This window comes from Ictalurus furcatus, chromosome 2 (genome assembly GCF_023375685.1).
Source record: "Ictalurus furcatus strain D&B chromosome 2, Billie_1.0, whole genome shotgun sequence".
In the NCBI taxonomy this organism is placed as follows: Eukaryota; Metazoa; Chordata; class Actinopteri; order Siluriformes; family Ictaluridae; genus Ictalurus; species Ictalurus furcatus.
In genome coordinates this window covers 32,738,230-32,762,508 of record NC_071256.1, presented here as the reverse complement: position 1 = coordinate 32,762,508, position 24,279 = coordinate 32,738,230, and the positions used below count along the sequence as shown (strand labels likewise).

The window sequence follows — 24,279 nt, the reverse complement described above, 5'->3', positions numbered from 1 at the left end:
CGGGCTGTGCACTTTTTCACTTCTCTCTCTCTCTCTCTCTCTCGCGCTCTCTCTCTTAACCGCCCACTTCCGGTGTTGTTTCCTCGCTGTTGTTTTCTCGACTGTTTTTGTTGTTGTTGTTTGTTTTTCCTATTTTATGTGCTATATCCGCTAAACATTTATAGTCACATATAAAGTGCATGCTGTGGTTTGTTTTGTTTTGGTCAGGCTGTGAAACACTCACAGGCTCGGGGTCTGAATACGCGGTGGGGCGCGAAGAGGCGTGAGCGCACGCGAGTTTACCGGAGACGCGCACGTTCCCAATTAATCCCGGCGGCACGCGCTGCCATGGACACACACACATACACACACTAGGGATGTCACGATACCAAAAATCTAGTAGTCGGTACCGATACCACCAAAAGTACACGAAAGTCGATACCACGGTGTGCTTTAAAAATAAAGTGAAAATAATGAATTAAAAAGTCTTCTGGAGGACATCCTCCTCTGGCTGATACTGGAGAGGGAGAGAGAGAGAGAGAGAGGTATTTTAGTCATCAAACACTGTCTGACAATGAGTGGAGGTGCACTCCTAAATGCACACACACACACACACACACACAGACACCTTATACTCTGAATGCAAGCATTAGTTTAAGAAATTTGAGAAGAAAAATTTTGGGGGGTTTTCCTGTCAACTGTGACTCTTGGCTAAATGTACTGGTGACCATGTGGGTTATCTCATAAAAACAAGATCAATGATGTTGTTTTTGAGACATTTATCTCAAAATGAGACGTTTTTCACATAACAAAATGTTTTCTCATAGTAACGAGATGTTTACATACACACACGCACACATATACACACGCATATACAAACACACATATACAAATGCACATAAATACACACACACACGCATATACACACATACATATATATATACAAATGCACATAAATACACACGTGCATATACACACACATGTATATACAAATGCACATAAATACTCACACACTCACGCATATACAAACGCACGCACCCACACACTTAGATACAAATGCACATACACACACACACACACATATACAAACACATAACTTTATTGCGATATACAGCTGAATACTGAATTTGTCCAAGCTGTGAGCTCTTGGTTTTGTTTTCCATTTACACTCAGGTTAGACATACCACAACCTGCCACAGCATAACGCAGACAAATTGACCCTTATAATTAATCTACAGAGCCTTGGAGGTGACATGGTCATCCAGGGTCTCTGATTTGTACATGTGCTGATGGTCTTGAAGGAATTCATATCATCTATGCACTTGCTGATGTAGCCAGTCACTGCTGCTGTGTATTCCTCCAAGTCTGTGGTGTTGTGGTATGTAGCAGCCTCTCTGAATCTATTCCAGTCTGTACGTTCAAAGCAGTCCTGAAGTGCTGAGTGTAAATGGCTCCCTGGGACCAGGTTGTCCCCTGTTTCAGAACCAGCTCGGCATGTTTCAGAAGTGGTCTGTATACCGGATTAGCAGAACAGAGATGTGGGGGCAGAGTGCCGCCTCGTAAGCACCGTGAAGGGTGTAGGAGCCGTATATAATTATTACAGTTCAGGTAAACAAGGTCTAAAACGTTTGTACAATAAGTTGCAGCACTGATTACTGATGTGTGTGGTTAAAGTCCCCGGTGACAATGAAAAGTCAATCAGGGTGCGCTGTTGGTAAGTTACTGATCTTTATTTTTATTTTTTTTTAACCTCACACAAGAGAGGCTTTCTTTAAAGTTCAGACTGTCTAGAGGCTCATCTAGGCTAGCGTATGTGGTAGAACGCAGGTGTTTGATTCTTGTGCTCGTTCAGTCAGTCTTAAGATAAATTTCCAGAAGTCACCCTTCCAAACGTAAAAGGAATGGCATCAGTCTAGATGTGCACTGACAAAACACACACCCAAACAAATATTCAACATTTTTCAACACAACCTGGTGAACTTGGTTTTTCAGGAGTTGAGGGGAAAAAAAAAAACATCAATATATTCAAATTATCCAGGGTTCCCCCCAAGCAACATGAATTTGAGATTAATAGCATCATGAGCTTCATGGTCTGGACGGTGTGGCCAAATCCCAAATTAGGCACAGATATTATATTTTTATATAGTATGCTGTGAAGGGGTGATGCCATTGTTACCACAGAGAGGTCCTCTATTTTGAGATGTAAGACACAGGGCAGCTGTGGACATGGGGTGGCTGTGGGTCAGGTGGTAGAACGGATTATCCACTAATCGTATTGCGGTTCCACATGACTCCACATACCGAAGTGTCCTTGGGCAAGACACTGAACCCCAAGTTGGTCCCGCTGGCAAGCTAGCGCCTTGCATGGCAGCTCTGCTACCGTTGGTACCATTCACGTGTGTGTGTGTGAACGGGTGAATGAGAACCAGTGTAAAGCGCTTTGTAGAACTGCTAAGGTTTTAAAAAAAGGTGCTATATAAGATATAAGTGCAGAACATTTATCTTATAGTTTATAAGAAGGGAAGCTAAAAAAATAAAACATGCTGTATGCTAGCATGAAACATATACAACCAAGAGCTGTGTTTAATTATTATTAAAACAGTAGCATTAAACAGTACAAGTACAGCATTTCCTGTGATCCAAAGATTCACTTAGCCACAGCCTTAACCATGAATCGCTCAGGTATAGGCTGGATTCTGCCTTTTCTGTGGATTAATGTGGCTCTTAAATGAAGTAAGTCAAAAAGATACGCGTCATGTGATTAACTTTTTTTTTTAAATGAGATAGTAGTACACTTTTGGTTACCTAAAGGTGTGTAAATGGGGATTAATCCCAGGACCCTGCGTATACAGCGTGGACAAGGGGACGACCCCTGAGAGCGACACGGGGTGGGGAAGTGCTTTATCCTGTCAGGGGGACCAGAATTCCTACAGTTGTCCCTGGCCATATGGATGGAAGGAGCTATAGCAGGTTGGTGTAGTCCAGACCCCACATGACTAACTGCAGAATTTTTATTTCTACATACGAATGTCAAGTTAGAAGCATTTAAAAATAATAATAATAATAATAATAATAGTTTAACCCTTTCATGTATGGTGTCTACACTCATACATGTAAATCACCTCCAAACTAATCTAATCTTACTTACACTATTATCCTTCATTTTATTACTCCATTAAGTGTTGCTTCTCCCAATCCAACATGGCCGACGATGACAGCTGCAACATGTTACTTATATTACGTATTCACTCACTCACTTTCAGTAACTGCTTTCATCCTGATCGGAGTTCTGATGGATGACGGGAACACTGGGCATGAGGTGTGAAAACACCCTGGAATACAAGGCACAATGCACACACACACACACACGCACACATTCACACACTCATTTACACCTAGGGGTGATTTATCTTAGCCAGCATGTTTGTGGGAGGTGAGAGGAAACCAGACAAGCACGAGAAAACCTTCATGGACATGCAAAGAACATGCGTGACTCCACATAGTCAGTAAACTAAGCTCAATATCGACCCAGGAATCCTGGAGATGTGAGGAAGCGATGCTACCGACTTATCCCATTCCTCATGAGCAATGGCCTCCAGTTCAGTAATATTCTTGGGTCTGTGTGCTGCAACCGCCGTCTTCAAATCCCACCAGAGATTTTCTACGGGGTTGAAGTCAGGTGACTGTGATGGCCCTGTAGAATCTTCCAGGACTTCTTCTGCAACCAAGCCTTGGTGGAATTTGAGGTATGCTTGGGATCATTGTCCTGTTGGAAGGTCCAGTGACGCCCAAGCTTCAGCTTCCTCACAGACAGCATGAGGTTTTCCCCTAGGATTTCCTGATACTTCAATCAATCCATCTTGCCTTCCACACGCTGCAGGTTTCCAGTGCCAGAGGATGCAAAGCAGACTCAGAGCATTACCGAGCCACCACCACGCTTGACTGTGGACAGTGTTCATTCTTCATTCTTCTTCCTCCAGACATACCGCTGATCCATTGTGCTGAAAAGTTCCAGTTTTGTTTCATCACTCCACAGAACAGAACCCCAAAACTTCTGTTGCTTATTTATATGATTTTGAGTCGACTTTTCTTGTGCTTTTGGGTCAGTAGTGGTGAACGTCTTTGAGTTCTGGCATGGAAACCTTCTGCGTTTAGTGCACGCCTTACTGTGCTCACTGAAACCTCAGTGCCTGTTGCCACCAAGTCTTGCTGCAGGTCTTTTGCAGTCACTCGAGGGTTTTTCACAACCTGCCTTCTCAGAAATCTGGTTGCAACTGTTGATAGCTTTCCTTTTCTGCCCCATCCAGGAATTTAATGTATTTTTTGCCCCTAGCCAGTACAGGTATTTCATGTGTTCCAGCTCAAGCACTCCTGGTGCAACTATATACAATATTTTAAAGTAAATTGCAATTCCAGTGAAAACACAGACGTTTCCCCTTCTCCTTTCCAAACGAAAGAGGTTGCCTTTAATAGGCAAAAAAAAAAAAGGGCAGAGCTGAGCAGCCCTGTTTGTGGTGTAGAACAAGTTCATTTCTGGGTCAGATAAAAGTAAACGGAGATTTAAAACCCAGAGATTCAATGCAAGTTTGTGAATTCAAAATCTTCCGGCATGTTTTTGAAAGTTTATGATTATTATATGGTTATAGGTCAAGGAACACCTTAAGATGTGCCTCTTGGAGGATGTTGACAGTGTACACACATTCTCTCTCTCGCTCACACATACACAACTCATCGCATTATAAAATGCCGAGTCGGCGTAGATATCTGGGATTGATAGTGGCATTGCAAAAGTCAATCAAGTTGGCTAATCAAATGATAATCTATGAACTGCAGTGTTTTCAGAGATCTTCACAGAACTCTCGCACGCCATCTCTCAGTCAATGGTCTCTCTCTCTATCTCTCTCACACACGCACAGTGCATGGGGAAACCACCCCTGTGCTGTAAACAGAGCATGTATGAGTGTGTGCATCTACCTGCCACAAAAATACAAAGACAAGCAGAAATGTCTGATAACTCAGATTGTTTGTCAGATTGGATTGCTGTCTTCACTGGACTAACCCTCTCTTTGCAATGTTTTAGTTTTCATGTTTTCAGACCCAGTCTGTCAGTGTGTGAAAACACACAAGCCAGTACTGACCCCTGCTGGTTTACCTATGTAACTACAACCACTCACAGGCACACAAAACAGATCATCTACAGAGCATTTGTGCATCTCCACAATATGACCAAACCTCTAACATGCAAGATTTTTCAGTTCCCTTCTTGTATTTTCTCTTCATCCATCTCAGCTAACTGTGTTGGTTAGGAGACTGAATTCAACAATTACATTTTTTGTTACTATTTGACAGACGTAAGATAATATTCCTTTGAAATGGTCTCCTTTCTAGATGTTGCGCAATCGTATTGCAATAGCTCCATAGTTATTATTGCACCTAGTGGTCAAAAAAAGGAACTGCACCAAGTGCTAATAGAGGCCTATTGGGACAGGAATAACACTGCCCAATGCTCACACTATGAACATGTTCAGTGAAGGAGCAGCAACACACAGGGCAGTTAATGACAGCTTTGCCAGGATCACGGCTTTTATGCCAGACTGAGCTAGTTTAAAAATGGCAAAATCATTTAGCAATCAAAGCAAATAGATGGTGACTAATACCAATCTGCAAACAAAGGCGAAATGCAAGTGCATGTAGTGTGTCTATGATGCACAGATCCGTGTAGGATATATTGCAAAGACTGGGAGAGAGAAATGGGGATGGATTATGGAGTGGATAATGACTGCCAGTGGAGGCACAGTGGTGTAGCCATTGGGCTACTGATCAGAAGGTTGTGAGTTCAAATCCCTGCTACACCACGCCGTTCGGCTTCTTGAGAAGACCCTTAAGCATCATATGCTCAGCTGCATCCTGTCTGAACTGTATGTCACTTTGGGTAAAAGAATCAGTTAAATGAGATGGAGGGACAAGTTTCATGTGTTTTGTGTCAATTTTGCTGAAACCCAGCAAACAAACCTGCCGCATCAATCACAGTTGAACAAAGGTAAGTCCAATCTTACCTGCAAACGGCTGGTGTGGCTGCAGGTTTTCATTCCAATCAAGCAGGAGCCCCTCCGGAGTCTACTGAAAACCTATAGTCACGAGCCGAAGCTGATTGCTCCGCCCTCATTCACACGGTCATCACGATCATTTACACCACCACTTTACTTTGAATATGGATAAAGATCTCAGAGTGATCCCCTGATCCTCCTTACACAAGCATGTATACGAGAACTTTGATTTTTAGGTTTTAGGTAGATAGATATGTTAATGTTATATATATATATATATATATATATATATATATATATATATATATATATATATATATATATATATATATATATACACATATATATATATATATATATACATATATATATACACACACATACACACACACACACACACACACTAGATGGTATTAATGTGCAAATGTTTGCATACCCTTAATTCGAAACAATGCAACCAACAAGACATTCAATTCCAGTTCAGATTCATCACAAGAAAAAAAAAATAAGATAGAAATATTTTATTATGTTTAGTTAACTTGCCTCTAGAGACTTTTTCAAGTCAGATGATGTGAGTTCTGAATTTTTGTGAATCTCTCTAAAAGGATTTTAGCAAGTAGTGATGGTTTTTATACTCCTGTCAGCCAAGAATAAGAATTTGAGGCTATAATTGGCACAGACTCAATGAAACTGGACAGTTGAAGACTGGAAAAAAACAAAACAAACAAACTTTTCAACTGCCCACTTTTCACCGAGTCTGTGCCCATGATAGCTTCAGATTCTTGTTCTTGGCTGACAGGAGTGGAACCTGATGCGTCCTCCTGCTGTTGGAGCTCATCCATCTTAAGGTTCGATATTTCGTGCAAGCTGAGATGCTTTTCTGCTCACCATGGTTGTAAAGAGTGATTATTTGAGTTAATTCAGCTCACACCAGTCTGGTTACTCTGCTCTGATCTCTCTCATCAACAAGGTGTTTCAATCTGCAGACCGTCTTCTCAAACGCTACTCTAGAGACTGTTGTGTGTGAGAATATCCCAGGAGATCAGCAGTTCCTGAAATACACAAAAGCAGCTCATCTGCCACCAACAACCATACCATTAGTATTATTATTTATTTATTTATTTATTACAAATGTCCATCTCAGAAAGAGGTCCAAGTAGTCCCAAGCTAAAATGTCACGACTTGGCGACAGTTTTAGCCACCCTATATAATTTTTTTTGTGCACTAATATGACATTACAGTAGGGAAAACAAAAAAAAAGATCTCTTAATTGATGTGTATGTTGGCTGTTAAAGAAAATAACACTAAGTAATAGACCCCTTTTCCCCCTCCTTTTAATAATTCTGGAGGCTGTTCTGGGCTCTTACGTTCAGAGATAAAAGCAAGCGAGAGACAAAATCTGCAACTGTGGTGATTTCTCCATGATACCTGGAAAAAACCTTCCTTTTAAAACCGGACAACGGTTTACTCAAGAGAACTGATGCTGAGGTTTAAAAGGCACACAGTGCTCACACCAAATCGTAACCTAGCTCTGTTTACCATTTACTGCAGTTCATTACATACTCCGAACATTTTGAAAGCACTTTCACTTTCCAGAACGTGAAGTTTAAACAGTACTGATGTATAAAGAATACGGCCATTACGATTAAACAGTGCCGTGTAAAATTAAACATGAAATGACTGGGGTGGTTATTTCTGATTCTCTGAGCCCATGACGACTGCTGGAGGTGAAACAGAGCGACTGTGGACAGGAGATTTACACGGAGTGGAATGAAATCCGGGCACTAAATGCGGAGAAGGAAGAAGAAGGAAAAGAAGAAGGAGGAAGAAGAAAGATGGAGGAAGAAGAAGGAGAAGAAGTAGGAGAAATAATTAACTTAAATCCTATGATGACAGGGACAGAAATAAAACGCTTCCTGAAGACGAATGAATGTAATGAAACCCAAGGTCTCTGTATAGAACAGAAATTAATCTATATTACATACACTGGGGGGAAATGGTAAATAAAAAAAAAAGCATGGATTTTATGAGCTTTAAACCTTGCTACATATGCTAAAATGAGATTTCTCCATCTCTCTGCTACTATTTAACAGAAATCGTGCACGATGCTCCATGACGCCGTGTGCGTTTCTGACGGAAAGAAGACAAAAACTAAATGTAGGTTGTTGATTTTTTCTTTTTTAATTAAAAAGGTATGCAGCCACTGTACAGAGAGCTCACAAGCAGGGAAATTTACAACACAGGAACTACAATGACCAGCGTGATGCACTGGGTAATGTCAGGCAAAATGAGTGAGGAAGGCTAACAGTTAAACAACTTTAAACTCATAAAAAGGATAATAAAGGCGATAATAAAGTCGTGATTATACAGTACTCAACCAGACACCGATACAGAAGCTTTGAAGCAAGTTCGAACAAGGACATCGATGACGAGCGCAAAATATTTCACCGGAAATAATTACTGCAAACGTAAAGGTGTTCATCTTGGATCGGACTCGGGCTAAGGTCTAATTATATCCTATTCTGTTCATCTTTTTACTGTTTAAAAAAAAAAAAAAAAAAAAAAAAAAAAAAAAAAATCCTTTTCTGGCATAAATGCTAAAGGCGTGTAATTACACTTGCGTTTCATCATGCAGAAAACAAGACGGGGTTAACGTCAAAGGAACGACATTTAACGGCTATGGAAATGGTGTAACCGGGAATCGAGTGTTCCCGCCTCCCAATCATCTTGATCTGCTGGTTAAATAAGTCCATACGGAGAGAAGAAAATGTTTTCGTTAACAGTCACTATAAATACTGAGCTCCAAAACAATCTTGGGTTCATGAGGAACACCCTGAGTAACAAAGATCCAAACAAATGAGAATTAAGGCTGGGTCGGATCTTACTCAGTGGGCGGCTGTGGCTCAGGTGGTAGAGCAGGTTGTCCACTAATCATAGGGTCGGCCCACGTGACTCCACATACCGAAGTGTCCTTGGGCAAGACACTGAATCCCAAGTTGCTCCCGATGGCAAGTTAGCACCTTGCATGGCAGCTCTGTTACCATTGGTGTGTGTGTGTGTGTGTGTGAATGAGAACAGTGTAAAGCGCTTTGGATAAAAGCACTATATGTAAGCTGGACACCGAGTTTCTGCTAGGACCCGTGTCCATTTGTCTCACACACACACACACACACACACACGAAACTGTGTGAAGCAAGGTGAATACAGGATTGAGATATTTTTATATATATATATATATATATATATATATATATATATATATATATATATATATATATATATATATATATATATATATATATATATATCGAGAGAGAGAGAGAGAAAGCGCGCGAGAGAGAGAGAGAGAGAGAGACATATAGAGAATATAATACAATTCACTCGAGTGGCCACTTTTCTCATGACACATATACAGCATTAGCTTACGTGGAGGAAAAAAAAAATAATAATCATTGTACAAAGCCAATGTGAACATAATACACTTTCTTAGATAATTCTAAAAGTCTTAAAAACAAGGATAATATAATATGGTAAATCCATAGGTTAAGATCCTAAAACAAAACAAAAAACAAACAAAAATAAAAAATAAACACATTACAGATTTTCTGATTCTGCGAGATCAACAAAATGGCACATATAATCCTTACAAAGCTGTTACTAACTCGTGAGCTTTCTTTCTTTTGCTTTTTGGATGGTAACCACTCCGTCCAAAAAAACTAAATCGTTCAGTATGGTTTGTTAATAAGGATTCGCTTGAACAATCCACCAAATCCAAGTTAGGAAACGTTTAAAAGTGTTAGGAGAGTTCAGAGGAACATGTGACGAGTACAAGGTCTAGTGAAGAGAGTTAACGGTGCAAAAGAGTAGCACCTATCTGAGAGCGACGTGTAAAGAGAAACCGGGACGTCCGCGCCGCCCTCTCTCCCTCTCCATACGGCAGAAACGGCTAGAAGTGAAAGGCTAAATGCGGCTCGGGTTGATCTGCATGAGCCCGTCTCTCACATGGGCGAGGCCACATCCGTGTTCATGTCCATGTCCAGAGTGAGGGATTCTGGGAAAAACAAGCGAGAGATGGTTGAGAAACTCGAACAGAAATGACTGCGTAAACGGTGTTGATTGGTGTTCTAACTCTCAGGCAGGCAGTATGATGGTTGATCCGGTGTACCGTATATTGAACCAGTGTGAAACACTTTTACGTGGGACAACAACGCATTACAAACAATCCACACAGAATGATCAAAAGGAAGAGTGACAGAATAAAGCAGAGAGAAAAAAAACCCCATAAGTTTCATGAGTGTTGCACGTTGGTCTTTCGCGAAATCAGAACGTTTGGAGAAATTGCGGCACAATATTTATTTTTATACCAGAGCACGGTTGTACTCAATTCTGATTGGTCAGGAGGTGTCGATTCACTTTCTGTAACATCCGCTCTGAAGGTCGTGCCGATTATATTAACACGCTCGTTCTAATACTCATCGTTTCTATAGTAACGGCTCATAAAGAAGGACTTGTATGGCGGACGCGCCACGTGAACAGGTTTACACACATGAAAAGTGCGTAACTGTCGATATGGTGACGTTTTGTGTGGAGAGACATTTATCAGTCCGTACAGGAGCTCGTGGAGTATTTTCGTGATTGCTGCGGCTGAAAATGCTCACTTTTTCTGCAGCTTTTTAAAAATAATTGTGATGCAACTTGGAGTTTTTGCTTTCCTTTTTTTTTTTTTTTTTTTTTGCAGAAAACTGCTCGAATTGGCGAAATCGCAATTGTACGACATTGTTTTGCGCGGTCTTTCGCGGTGATGTTTGTCGGTAAATGAGAAACTTTTTAGCCGTACGGCTAAAAAGGGCTTTGGCTGAATGCGTGTTGTAACGCGGAGTTTGCTTGATTACGTGTCCATCTCTTCACCACAATCCTGAAGGGACTGGCTTATTTGGCACTTGTAACAGTCAGAGCTAAAGCTGTAACTTCTTGTCTTGAGTCTTGAGCTTTCTTGTTGCATATATATGTTTTTTGTAACTTCCACGATTTATATATAAAAATATTCAATAAAATAAATAAATAAATAAATAAATAAAAGAGTGGGGTGGTGAGGAAACAACAGCTATCATGTAAATAATAACAACAGGAAATTGTTTCATTAAACCTACTTTATAAATGGATAATATCCATCATTGGTTAATAAATAAAAAACGTTGTGATAGTGCTGTAGTACAAGAGGAATAAAACACTTATAGGGCTGAATTTTTTTAATTCAGTTTAACTTTTAGTATCTAAACCTTGTTTAGAAGAATTAAAAACTATTTTACATTGGGAATAAATATGATCCTTGTGAAGTAGAATGATGAGCTAGTGTGTGTGTGTGTGTGTGTGTGTGTGTGTGTTACCGAGAGGTCCAGGGTTGGCCTCAGCCTCATTGTGCATCAGAGAGTCGAGAGTGCGAGGAGACATGGGGAACAGGTCGCTCGTGTTACCCGAGTTAGTCCTGAATTTAAAAAGACACACACACACACACACACACACACACACACACACACTGATGAGGAAAAACTACACAGACCTGTTCAGTGAACTGTATACAGTATATGCAGGTGCAGGAACACACACATGCCTCATCATAACTTTCTTTCCCCAAAACCCCATCCACAAACACATGCAGTGCATCATGGTCATGTTTAGCATGATGTAAAAAGACATTTCCGGTCAAAAACGCTAGTTAGAAAAAAAGGAAATGAAGGTTAGTCAGGGGTGTGGTAGAGGAGGCGGAGTCAGTAAAAGACCAAGAAAAATCTCATTTTGAAATTTTCCACATGCAGGGTGCCAGAGCCGGTGTGTGAACTTTAGGTCGAGTTAATTTACGTATAAAGCACTTTAAAAAAAAAAAAAAAAATCAACTTTCAATGACCAAAAGATTTTTATTTTTTTGCTCCATTCTACACTCTTTTGTCAAAGTAAAAAAAAATAAAATAAATAATGGATTCAGTTCCAGCACAAAAAAAAATATATATATACTGCTGGTCTGGACCACTTTGTCACCATGACAACAAGTTATTTCAATGACTGTTATTGAATCAGGCATGAATAGCACACGGGATTGTGGAAGAAAGAAAAAAAGAAGCAACTGTTTTATTACAATGTGAAATCATGGTTTGGAGATAGAAGTACTAACTTGTATAATTTTACTAAATAGGATTTATTATTTTTACAAGAAACTACCCTCGAGGATCAACAGTAAACCGGTGGAAATGTGGCTTACTGCTTCAGCACTGGCACAATGCCGGTGGAAAAGAGGGCACTGGTGTTTAACTTGTGCCACCAATGCTGCTGTATGAAAGAAAATCAGCTGCTGAAGTGTGGCTCAGTGTCCAGGAAAACAGCATATTTCTTGGGGAGGAAACATTTTTACAATCGCACAGATATAATGAAACAAGAATGAGAGAGAGAGATAAACACACAGATACAGAGAGACTTCAGGCATCGGCCTGAGTAGTGATTTTACTGATTGAGCCTCCTTCACCTGAACACACAACACACACAGAGTAAATAATGTGTAAATAAAAGAAGCTCATTGGACCTTGATGGTAAATAAAAGATAAGGAATAGTCAGGCCTCCTTTCCTGTAAGAGTAGCTCTGTTAGTGTTAGTGATAGTGTTAATTAATTAAATGAAAACCTTATACTTGTACAAAATGGATAGAAAGAAGAAAAAAAAAGGAGGGTGAACTTTGAGAGGATAAAAGTCTGTAAAAAAACCCCAAAAAAACCAAACAAACAAAAAAAAAAAAACCCCAATGCATTTATTCCAAATGTTTTCCACAAAGCAGAAGACTATACTGTGCTCCAAATCACACGTATGAAAAGTTTAAGACTCCTCAGGTAGATACGACAAAAGCCAATTTGAAATGTGGAGGGGAAAAAAATAAAATAAAAACGAGATTAACGTGAGTTGAGGGGAAATGGGGCGGGGCTTCCAGGGTGTCAGTTGACCTCAAAGAGGTCAAAACACCTGTACAACTGTCAATCAATCCAGATAGGTATGCTGATTGTCTGATCTGCCGTTTTTATATTGAACACTGCTTATCTAGTGTATTCTTGAGTGATGATAATCCGATGTTAAAACGCAGAAGTTCCTGTACGAAATGTGTAAAGGTTGACAGGTCTGCGTTTGCGTCCTTGATAAATACTTGTTGGTCAACATTTCAGTTATGAGACGGTGTCTGAAGCCTTTATTTTATCACATGTACGTTACAGCACAGTGAAATCCTTTTTATTTTTTCCCCTCTCGCAAACCCAAGCTTGTTAGGAAGCTGGGGTCAGGGTGCAGGGTCAGATATGATACGGTGGACCTGGAGCTCAGGGGCCCAACAGTGGCAGCCTGGCAGTGCTGGGGCTTGAACCCCTGACCTTCTGGTCAGTAACCCAGAGCATTTCACAAAAAAATGTACAGTTACTGTGCTTTACACTCCACTTTATTTCGCTCTGGTTTATCATCATCTCCACATACCCAAGTGTTCCTGATTCAGGAAATGAAGCACTGGGGTAGGTCACATGACTGTGAAGTGCATTAAAGTTAAACATACAGACCAAATGTTTTTCTGGTTGTTAAAAACAACAGACCAGACATGAAATCTGTTTTTCCCAGTGAACTCAGGCTACTGATTTGTCATGGCTAACTGTCCATGTTAGCAAAAAACAACAACTATTCCTTAAGCAGTTGGAGCACAGCATAGATAAGACCCTGTCCAAACCCAAAAGCCGTCACCGGTCGCGATCAAGCCATATGTAGTAAATGTAACAGCAAGTAATGGTACAACAGCATGTTATTTCAGTGACAATATTATTCGCATTATTCTCTGTTCTAATGAGTTCAGCTCTCGGTGCATTAAAGTGTTAGTGCACTGATGAGGATTAAATATTAGAATGGAGAGGACCTTCTGTCACACACATGCTAAAGTTTAGAGGTCGATCGATTTTGATTAATCGGCACCGATAACTGGAACTCTCGTTTATCGGCCAAAAATCCCGGTTGCGTCTGTTGCAGAAGAGGCTGAGAAGTGTCCGCTATCGTTATACAGTACGAGAGCGGCCTCTGGAGGCGAAATAAAAACCATCACTGACAAATTTTGTTGTGTTATTTGAAGTGTTTGGTTTTTTTTTTAATTCATTTTGGATGTCTTTTTATTTGGAGTGTTACTTTTTGGTTCAGTTTGGATGCATATCATTTATTTACTTTATTTATTAATAGTTAATACATATTAATACTTATTTCGTTTAAAAAAAAAAAAAAAAAAAAAAAAAAAAAAAAAGAGTACAGTACATAGTCATGGTACAGACAGTACTGATTATTTTAATAATAAAGTTCAGAAATATTTTACTTTGAGTCATGTTTTCACTCACCATCGATTTTAAAAACGAATCGGTTGATTAATCGTTATCGGCGGGTAGGTACTGCCCGACTTAGTTATCAGTATCGGTAAAATCCACTATCGGTCGACCTCTACAACAGATCAAACGAGACTTTACATAGTGTTAAACACAACCACTCCGGTGTTAACACAGAGTTGCTGTGGGAGTGTTTTGTCACTGATGCTACTGTTATGCAAAATAGAATTGTACAGACACTCTCTCTCACACACACACACACACCAGCTCCCTAGTGCCTACCCAGGGAAGCCGTTAGCCAGCAGTTCGCTGTCCGGAAGGTCCATGAAGATGGAAGGACACCTATGGAAAGAGGTCAGTTTACAGCCTGCGCGCACACACTCGCGCAAACACCACGTACAGCCACACAAACACAAGTGCACACACACATGCACCATCTATGCTCACACAAACACGTCACCACACGGATTTCAAGCATAACGTCTCACAAAGTTAAATATTTTCCATTACTTTAGAGAAACGTAAGCTCTATTCTGCATGTTCTCCAGTCAAACGACGGATGGACGTAGTGTCTCTCGTACGAACACTAAACAACAATTTAAAAAACCTCCCATGTACCCCTTTTAAAGCCAAAGGTAAAAAAAAAAAAAAAAATGTAGAAAAAAAAAAGGTGGTCTTCGGGATCATGTGTTAATGTTAATTAGAGTAATGTGTGTTCTGTTTATGAGACCAGTGACTGTGAAATGGAGAGAATAAAGTTTTTATTTGCATTTCTTTCAGAATTGTGGAATGAATTATTATTCATTTAAACGAAGGTATAAAAGGCAGAACTATCGGTATCGGTTACCGGCTGAGAAATTTCGTATCATCTCTAGATACTAAAATACTAGATACTTTAGGTGCATCTCTAGTTTTGTCCATTTATTATGTTTCTAAACAGCAAGTTTTGAAACAGATTTATTGCTTTCGCATTCCTAGTAATACGATCACCTGCTGTTGTGTAACCCATCATAAAGTCATTTGTCGTCTCTATATGTATTTAGTTCCTCTCTGCTGTCTCTAAAAGGCTGAGAGGAGGACATGGTGAGGAGGCGAGTGGAAAATTTTCTGGCTTCATTTTGGAAATTTAGAGAGAATACATTCTATTTCTGTTTTGCTTCTCAGGCAAGCAGCGTGTGGACAGAGGAAGCAGGTGAATGGGAGATTCCAGACATGATCTCGAACACGCACACAAACAAAGAACAGTAATGGCCACTTACGGGGTGACGCAGATGAACTTAGTCTTCAGGTACGGCTGAGTGACTGAAAATAAAACAGCAAACAAATATATGTGAGTGCTCCTTATGTTACGAAACCCCCACAGACACACACACACACACACACACACACACACACACACACACACAGAGACAGACAGACTCGCATGCTGATGAACCCCTGCCAAGCGTGGATCCGAGAGCAGCTCTGATTTACAAGCACCATGATATTCTCAGAAATAATGACAGCATCCAGAGGGAGGCTTGTCATGTAAACACTGGGTCTGTGTTTTGTTTTTCATCCAAAATAAAAAAAAAGGAAAAAAAAGAAATGCACTTTCCATGTAGATCTTTCCATCATTTTGGAACATCAGAAAACAATTCTGAGTACACCCTGACTTTCCTGGCATTTTCTACAACAAGGCTTTTATAACATAACCAAGATTTATTTATTTATTTATTTTAAAACATTCAATGAACTTTTCAATGGAAAATTTTAAAAAAAAAGTAATAATAATTCCTCACTGCTCCTCAATGTTACAGGTTTGACCCAGTGTTTCCTGTTTGAGTGGAACATCCACATCCAGACTGGACGGATACTACTGTATTTTGAGATTAATAAATGAAACGTTGCGCTGAGGTCTTCGCCGCTGAACAGTTCAAGCTGCACTCTGAATATTGCGTGCATATCGATCAAGATAAATACCTTCACTTCTCCTTTTATTTTCTCCAGAGAGAGAGAAATGGACCGTGTGGTCAAAACAATTTTGGTTCTACGGTAAATTTCCAATCCTATTTCTTTCCCAGTCTGTTCTTTTCTGACCTGTTCCTGTCAAAGGGAAGCAACCTTGGTTGATTTATAGCGTGTATCAGAGGAAGAACGGGGCAAATATTATAACCAACAACTGGATAAGTAAAGAGACTGAAAGCAGCTATTAAGGTAAATGGTGTGTATACATGTTATTAGAGAATATTTATGTAACGTTCAACTTTTTTCCCCCCGCCCAAGTAATACATTAACGCATTTCAATTTTTAATGATTAAAGAATATCTGTAAAAGCCACTTTATTATCTGGTGTACAAATGATTAGTGTTTTTTTTTATTATTATTTATCTTTTTTTATCAATCCTTTGTACTCAACAGTATATTTAGCTGCACAGGTGTCGTTTTTTTTTTTTTTCTTTCCTCCGAACAGAGTTCAGAGTTGCGAGTGTGTCGTCTGCTGCAGACCACAACTGAAAGCTCTTACTACATCCGGTGAAATCCCCGTTTTCCGCATCAGGCTGGGCTTCTGGCCGGCAGTACTTCCCGAAGGCCTCCTCTTTAGGGATGTCGGGGAAAAGGTAGACGAGTGGAGACACCAGGATGTTTGTGGCGTCCATGATCTTGTAGCCCATGATGATTTCGGCGAAGGACATGCTGTTCAGCTGCTGCTTAGTGTACGGCTCAACTGACTGGATCTGTGTCTTACCTAAAACAGACACACAGAGTTAGACTGTGGCTTTGTAGAACTATAAAGCGGTCGTTGATAAAGGACTACTACTGACAACAAAATAAGGCAGGGGTTAAAACTGATTTCTCACACAGACTCACCACTGATGTCTTTTTCCACCCAGGTGAATGTGATGCCTCCCTCCTTACTGCTCTCACTGAAACGCAGCAGAAATGTCCCAGGAGGCTTTGGGCTCAAGATGGCCCTCTCCCTCTCCTTACTGATGAAGCCCATGATATATCTGTTACACAAAAAACATGTACACAAGAGCATACACACAAAGGAATTTAGCAAAGTGGGAACAATGGGCCTTTGCCTGTTGTAATGCTGTTGAGAGGTCGGTGAGATTGTGGCAGAGGAAGTACAAGTTCATTAAGTACAATAAGAGTGCAGTGGAAGTGCAGTGAGATTACAGTGAAAACACAAAGAGAACAGTGTAGCGCGAGTCCAGGGGGAACAGTGAGAGCACAGTACGAGTGCAGTGAGAGCACACTGTGAATACAGTGAGAGTGTAGTGACAGTACAGCAAGAGTACACTGAAACTACAGCGAGAGTACACTGAAAGTACAGTGAGAGTACACTGAAAGTACAGCAAAGTGCGAGAGTACATTGAAAGTACAGCGAAGTACAGCAAGACTACACTGAAAGTACAGCAAGAATACAATGAAAGTACAGCGAGATTACACTGAGAGTACACTGAAAGTACAGCGAGAGTACACTGAAAGTACAGCGAGAGTACACTGAAAGTACAGCAAAGTGCGAGAGTACATTGAAAGTACAGCGAAGTACAGCAAGACTACACTGAAAGTACAGCGAGAATACAATGAAAGTACAGCGAGATTACACCGAGAGTACACTGAAAGTACAGCGAGAGTACACTGAAAGTACAGCGAGAGTACAGCGAAGTACAGCGAGTGTACACTGAAAGTACAGCGAGATTACACCGAAAGTACAGCAAAGTGCGAGAGTACATTGAAAGTACAGCGAAGTACAGCAAGACTACACTGAAAGTACAGCAAGAATACAATGAAAGTACAGCGAGATTACACTGAGAGTACACTGAAAGTACAGCGAGAGTACACTGAAAGTACAGCGAGAGTACACTGAAAGTACAGCAAAGTGCGAGAGTACATTGAAAGTACAGCGAAGTACAGCAAGACTACACTGAAAGTACAGCGAGAATACAATGAAAGTACAGCGAGATTACACCGAGAGTACACTGAAAGTACAGCGAGAGTACACTGAAAGTACAGCGAGAGTACAGCGAAGTACAGCGAGTGTACACTGAAAGTACAGCGAGATTACACCGAGAGTACATTGAAAGTACAGCGAGAGTACACCGAGAGTACAGCGAGTACAATAAGAATTTAGTGAGAGTACACTCAGAATTCAGTAAAAGAACAGTGAGAGTACACTGAAAGTACACCAAGTACAGTGAGAGTACAGTGGGAGCACTCACCCCTCATTCCACAGAGCTAGGATGTACTTCTTCACCAAGTCAATGATGTTATCCAACCAAACCCAGAATGAGAACCCTTTTCCTGCCATGTTCTCCTGCAAAACACACACACACACACACACACACACACACACACACACACACACACACACACACAAAGCAAAGTTAAACTGTGCTTGATGCGGTTTGCAATGGGCTAAAACTGAACAAGATCTGTGTGGCAGAAACATACTTTGCAAAACTTGGCCCAAGTGATCTGGCAACCGGAGTAGTTCACACAAGGCCCTAAAGGCAAGACGGAGAGTTCAGCATGTGAATTATTTCTTAAAAATGCTTTGTGCAGGTGAAAACAGTTCTTTCACCCTCAGACGAGGGCTGTCAAATGTGTTTAATATTGTACTGGAACTTTAAATCATTTTAAATATTTTATTATAAACATCACTGGTTGAGAATTGTTTTTCCAAGCTAATGGCATTGTAGAACCTATTCACTAGACACGATTTAACATTCAACGAAGAAACAAAAAACGAGCATGTAAAAAGTAAATAAAAAAAAACAACCCTCTAAAAGTACATGAGATATTAATATTAAAATTACAAAGTTGGTTTTTTTTTTTTTTTTGCTTTGAAGTGTGTAAATTCCAACAGCTTCTATTCGGACAGAGTATCTCGGACATGAACACACAGCCAAGCATACCAAGCAGTTTCTCAGCCAGTGTGGTGAGTTGCTCAATAGTCAGGCCTCTCTTGGTTGTGGAGGAAAACTGCCAGCTCAGAACTTCAGCCACCTGATCCCATGTACCCACTGGAGGCTTCGTGAAGAAATTCACATTCTGGCAGTAAAGGGAAAGAATTTCAGACAACATATGCATTCATTCTTTCATCATCTGTCCAACGGAAGAGAAAAAAAATAGAGGGCAATGCTGTTTTATACTCACCTTGGGATGGTTAGTCAGCATGTTGTACCACAGAATGGACGCCCAGGCGTTGGGCATCTGGCAGATATTAGAAATGACTACAACAGGGAGAGAGTGTGTCTGTAGAAAATGAAAGAAAACAATGAGATAACACACACACATACATATATATAGATACACACACACACACAAATATATATATATATATATAGAGAGAGAGAGAGAGAGAGAGAGAGAGATGGAGAGAGTGAGCATGAGAGAGAATGTAAACTGAAATACACCATATTTGTTTTCTAAAAGCTGAGGCGTATGTCAGGAAAAAAAAACCCCATCGATTTTTGTCATTTTAGCCACAGTGACCTCTGACAGGGTTTCCCAGACCGCTCACATGTATGTAGGGGTAATAAATAGCTGGACTCCTGACTAGCATAAGCAGTAGTTACCCAATACTGACCCAATATTGATGTCTTCCTCGTAACCAAGCCTGCAAGCTTCTGCTGCCATTTTGCACAAACCCTATAGTTTTGATGCGAACAGGCTTACAGAGAATTTGTGTCTTATGCTAATGTGCATGATCTAGGTCATGGCAGTCAACACCCATTCATCACAGGAAACGCGTCACCTTTGACATCTCTAGAATATATTCGGTGGTGTTTAGAGTTTTAATAAGTGAAGGGCTGACAGTGGGTGCCATGGCGACAACCCCATGGACACAAGCCCATTAGGACTCAACAGAGTGCGCCAATCACCAGGAGTCATGAAATGGACTCGATAACCATTTATTTAAAAATCAGCTTTAATGCTTTAACGTGCCTCTGACTGTATTCCTAACTGGACAGCGTTGAATATTTATCACAAGGGTCCCGATTTCTCATTTTAATGGCTGTCCAGAGTGTACGGTTTTATTTTAAAACGCTCCAGTTTGTGTATATTTGAGCATCTCTCACCTCAAGGTCGATTTTAAGGCCCTGGTGGTAAACCTCTGTCTCAAAGGTGATCAGATGAAGCTCTTCGGTGACTATCAGAGAGGCCTGCAGGTGAGAGGACAAATTCATAAATGCTCTCGCAGGTTAATCTCTGTTCTACATACCCCTGAATGCAGTAACTAATCATGGCACTGTGTCACGGAGCAGCCACTTACATCGCTGTTGGTTCGGCCACCGTTGCCACACCTCTGTTCTCGCAGAGTCTGAGGAAAAAGGGCGAGAACTACATTTCACACAACATAACAGAACATAACCAAGTTAACCCAAACCTATCGGCCATCACAAAGTATAATTCAGCTGCTACGGTGTGCTTATGAAATCTCCCATGGTGCATCTGAGGTGCTCACCAGGTGTTTGAATTCAGCGGACAGGCTGCCATTGTTGGACTCCTCCATGTTCATCACTTTGGTGTTCGTGCCCAGGATGTTGAACTTGCGTGACCTGGACGAAGAAAAAACAGGACAGAAATCTATAGAGGGTATGCACTGACGTCACTTTCCCGCCGGAACACGTCCTCTCGGCCGGACCGAGCTGCAAAACATCCAGCAAAATGGCTGCTTTTAATAGGTGAAGCTACGAAAACGCTAATATAACCAACGAGTATCAGCTTAAATTAAAAGGCAGTTGGACTCGACAGTGACCCTTACAGCTTGCCCAAGAACCTGTGGTTCATGGACAGAAATCGTTTTTTCCGACATTTATATGTACCTGAAGCCATACAAAAGCCTTGACTGCTGGTCCTATTTCAAAGCGGGATTTGTTGGAGAAATTAAAGTGACAAGAACACCAGTAAACATTCTGGCTGTATGTGGACAGGTATGTAAACAATTTTATTATATAAATCCATCTGATAAACCGTAAGCTAGCTAGTCCTAGTTTGTTTGTAGCAAACACTGCTTCCACTTACTAACGTTATATATTTGTGAAGGTAAAACACAGTCCGAGAATGAATGAGCCCCCGTTATTCATCAGTGGAAATAGAAAACACGTTTATGGTACGTTCTGCCATACGGGTATTTCTACAGTGACGACGTTGTAATGAAATCTATCCACACGTCATTATAAAACTGTCACTCCACGAGTCTTTTTTACAAGAGAACGAAAGGATCTGATGGCCACCAGGTTACTGTCTGAACCTGAGACGGTGCTCACGAAAATAGAGAGAAGATATCATCTTCTCATCTGACCGTCCCGTATTACCTTTCAGTTTGCATTACGTAATGATCATGAAAATAGTGCCCTATTATACCCATCAGATGCCGAATGTTAACAGTTACCCAGGACTAGGAGAGCAAGGACTATGGGCAAAACACAAGCTTAATTTACAAACGCCCATGCGCTTGGTTTATAAATTTATTCAGCTTAGTGCCAGCACTGTCATAATTCAAGTTGAAATAAATCAAATGAAGCAGAAAACAGCTGAGACTCACCCTCGAATGGCTGCAACATCTCCAGACTCCCTGAAGATAAAGATAATTGACAATAGTAAATATATGATCAGGTAATGTGTAGGTCAATTCGTTTCTCAGTTTGACTGAAAGCGTGCACTCACTTGTCGATGCAAACTTTGATTTTCAGCTGGTAATTTAGTTCTGGGAATTTCACCAGTAACCTTAAAAGAGAGGTGGGGAAAAAAAGTGGCATTCATTTACTTTTCCCCCCTGAACAACCAGTGGTGTGCGTGTTTGGGAGTTTGAAGGAAACTTACCGAACTTTATTGGTGAACTGAACTCCTGTCTTTATGACCAGAGGTCTGTCGGGATGCATTGGCATACAGGGCTGTCTCTCAACCACAAACGCACTGCAATGACACAAACACAACACAAGGGGGCTCTCTCAAGCTGATGGATTTAAAACGCCATGTTGCATAATTTTAAGTAAGTATCCGTGCGTGCGTCACCTCTTCATGAGATTGCGGAAGAGGTCTACAATCTTTTCCTCCAGGGCAGGGCGGTGCTGAACTATGGGATCTCCTTTATACGAGACTTTCTGCTGGAGCTCCTCCAGTTTCTTTATCTGCTGCCTGATCTGTAGCTGAGACTCGGCCAATGACGTGATCCTGAAAGAAAGGGTGATAGTGAGAGAAAAAATGTGGAAGAGTGAAAACTCTTTATGCGATATGCAATGCCATCAACAAACCTGTGCAAGTTTATCACGGTCCTCACACAAAAACAATACGCATTCCTCGAAGGCTTTGAACGCGTCAATTGTATGTACTTTAGTTCTCGTTTATTTCACAGCGCTGTTGAATTCTCAAATCTGATTGTGCAGAATATGTCGATTAACTATCAATATGGCAGCTAGGATCATAGTTTTGTCTGCAAGGCAAATCACAAGTTACTGTATCTATAGTATCTAATATACTTTTTTATATATAATCTCTCTACAGTTGTGCCCAAAACTTTACACACCCTTGATCCTTAATACAGTGTATCGTTGATGACCTGGATGATCTGTGACTGTGTTTATGTTTTGTGATAGTTGTTCATGAGTCCCGTGTTTGTCCTGAGCAGTTCAACTGCACACTGTTCTTCAGTAAAATCCTCCAGGTCCTGCACATTCTTTGCTTTTCCAGCATCTTACGATCCCTCTTATTTTGTTAAAAGTATTAAGATTTTGCAGATTCTACAAGGGGTATGTAAACTTTTGGGCACAACTGTATCCATCTACCTACATATACATACACACACTATATCTAGAACACCTAACTCGCAGGGATTTGTATGGCAGAAGCTCAATGTAATCCAAGCTGAATTATAGGTTGATTCAGAAATGTTTTGAAAAAATGGTTTCTTTAATATTAATGTAAGGAGTCTCCAGTGTTAGAGCCTTATAAAGCACCGTCTGAGGTAGAACTGTAACGAGCCATATTCAGGAAAGAGCCGTCTTGTTTCGAGGACGTTCCAGAACATTAAATGTAACTATAAATGGATGAAAAGTACGACGTGTGATTCTTCAACGCATCGGGCGACACCATTCCACGTCACTGTTGATTAATTTCCTGTAACAGCACACCCCATTGTGTGTTACTCCTTACTTAACAAGTTGTTTAAAATCACGTGAAATCCGAGCTTCAGTGCGAGTTCTCTATTAGCAGAAACTGTTATTAGCCTGCCAGTGATTTTCTGTCCATTACTGTCCTTTAAAAAGTAGGCTAAACGAAGGGGGGGAAAAACAAACAAACAAACAAAAAAAAAACCAGGCGAGTTAACATAATGTTAATGATTTACAGATTTCTTTATCACGGTACGTCAACACAGGTCTAATGTGTCTGTGTGCTGTAGAGCTGACCGAACAAACATTGCTGTTGAAACACTATTCCTATCAGAGTTCTTGTAACAGATTATCATTTGAAAGCCATGTTCTACTTTTAACTCAGTCGTGTCACCTGACGTAAGAAAAGAACGAGAGAGACTGGCTTCTGTGTTAAGGTGAGCAGAAGAAAGCAACTTTTCACGTGGATCTCTAAAAGGTAAATATTGGTGATGTGAAAAGTTTATACTGGGAGTAAATAGACGAAGACCAATATGAAGCAATACAACAAATTATAAAAGTTCATATATCTTTCTTGTTTTCTTTTCTTAATAAAAGTGAATTTTCACTTTCTGTGCTTTATGTGGTGTGAAGGCATCCTGTAGAGATACTGGCCTGTCTCGCTCATATAAATATAATTCGTGTGTACCATGTCTCTAGCCGGTCCAGGCAAATGTTGGGAGGTCCTCCGATGCAGGCGATCTGCTGTCTCCTCTTCCAATCAGCAAG

The 24,279-nt window shown here is 40.6% G+C and overlaps 1 protein-coding gene across 2 annotated transcripts in view; it reads right to left on the bottom strand.

Annotated features, from left to right (window-relative positions):
• Window positions 1-9,799: 9,799 nt before the first annotated feature.
• The window catches only part of stat3 (signal transducer and activator of transcription 3 (acute-phase response factor)), a 32,791-nt gene continuing 18,311 nt past the window's right edge, over window positions 9,800-24,279 (bottom strand). The window contains exons 7-24 of one of the 2 annotated variants that reach the window (XM_053615333.1): window positions 24,200-24,279; window positions 22,418-22,576; window positions 22,226-22,318; window positions 22,070-22,129; window positions 21,948-21,977; window positions 20,865-20,958; window positions 20,673-20,720; window positions 20,479-20,562; window positions 19,553-19,651; window positions 19,312-19,447; window positions 18,848-18,900; window positions 18,616-18,710; window positions 17,258-17,397; window positions 16,914-17,135; window positions 15,667-15,709; window positions 14,690-14,749; window positions 11,414-11,511; window positions 9,800-10,077 (exon numbers count right to left, since the gene is read on the bottom strand). The exon at window positions 24,200-24,279 is cut by the window's right edge and continues 72 nt beyond it. In XM_053615333.1, the coding sequence (XP_053471308.1) occupies window positions 10,025-10,077; window positions 11,414-11,511; window positions 14,690-14,749; window positions 15,667-15,709; window positions 16,914-17,135; window positions 17,258-17,397; window positions 18,616-18,710; window positions 18,848-18,900; window positions 19,312-19,447; window positions 19,553-19,651; window positions 20,479-20,562; window positions 20,673-20,720; window positions 20,865-20,958; window positions 21,948-21,977; window positions 22,070-22,129; window positions 22,226-22,318; window positions 22,418-22,576; window positions 24,200-24,279 (1,647 nt within the window). In that variant the 3' untranslated portion in view covers window positions 9,800-10,024. The remainder of the gene's footprint in view (window positions 10,078-11,413; window positions 11,512-14,689; window positions 14,750-15,666; window positions 15,710-16,913; window positions 17,136-17,257; window positions 17,398-18,615; window positions 18,711-18,847; window positions 18,901-19,311; window positions 19,448-19,552; window positions 19,652-20,478; window positions 20,563-20,672; window positions 20,721-20,864; window positions 20,959-21,947; window positions 21,978-22,069; window positions 22,130-22,225; window positions 22,319-22,417; window positions 22,577-24,199) is intronic. The other variant, XM_053615339.1, reaches the window with a different exon arrangement.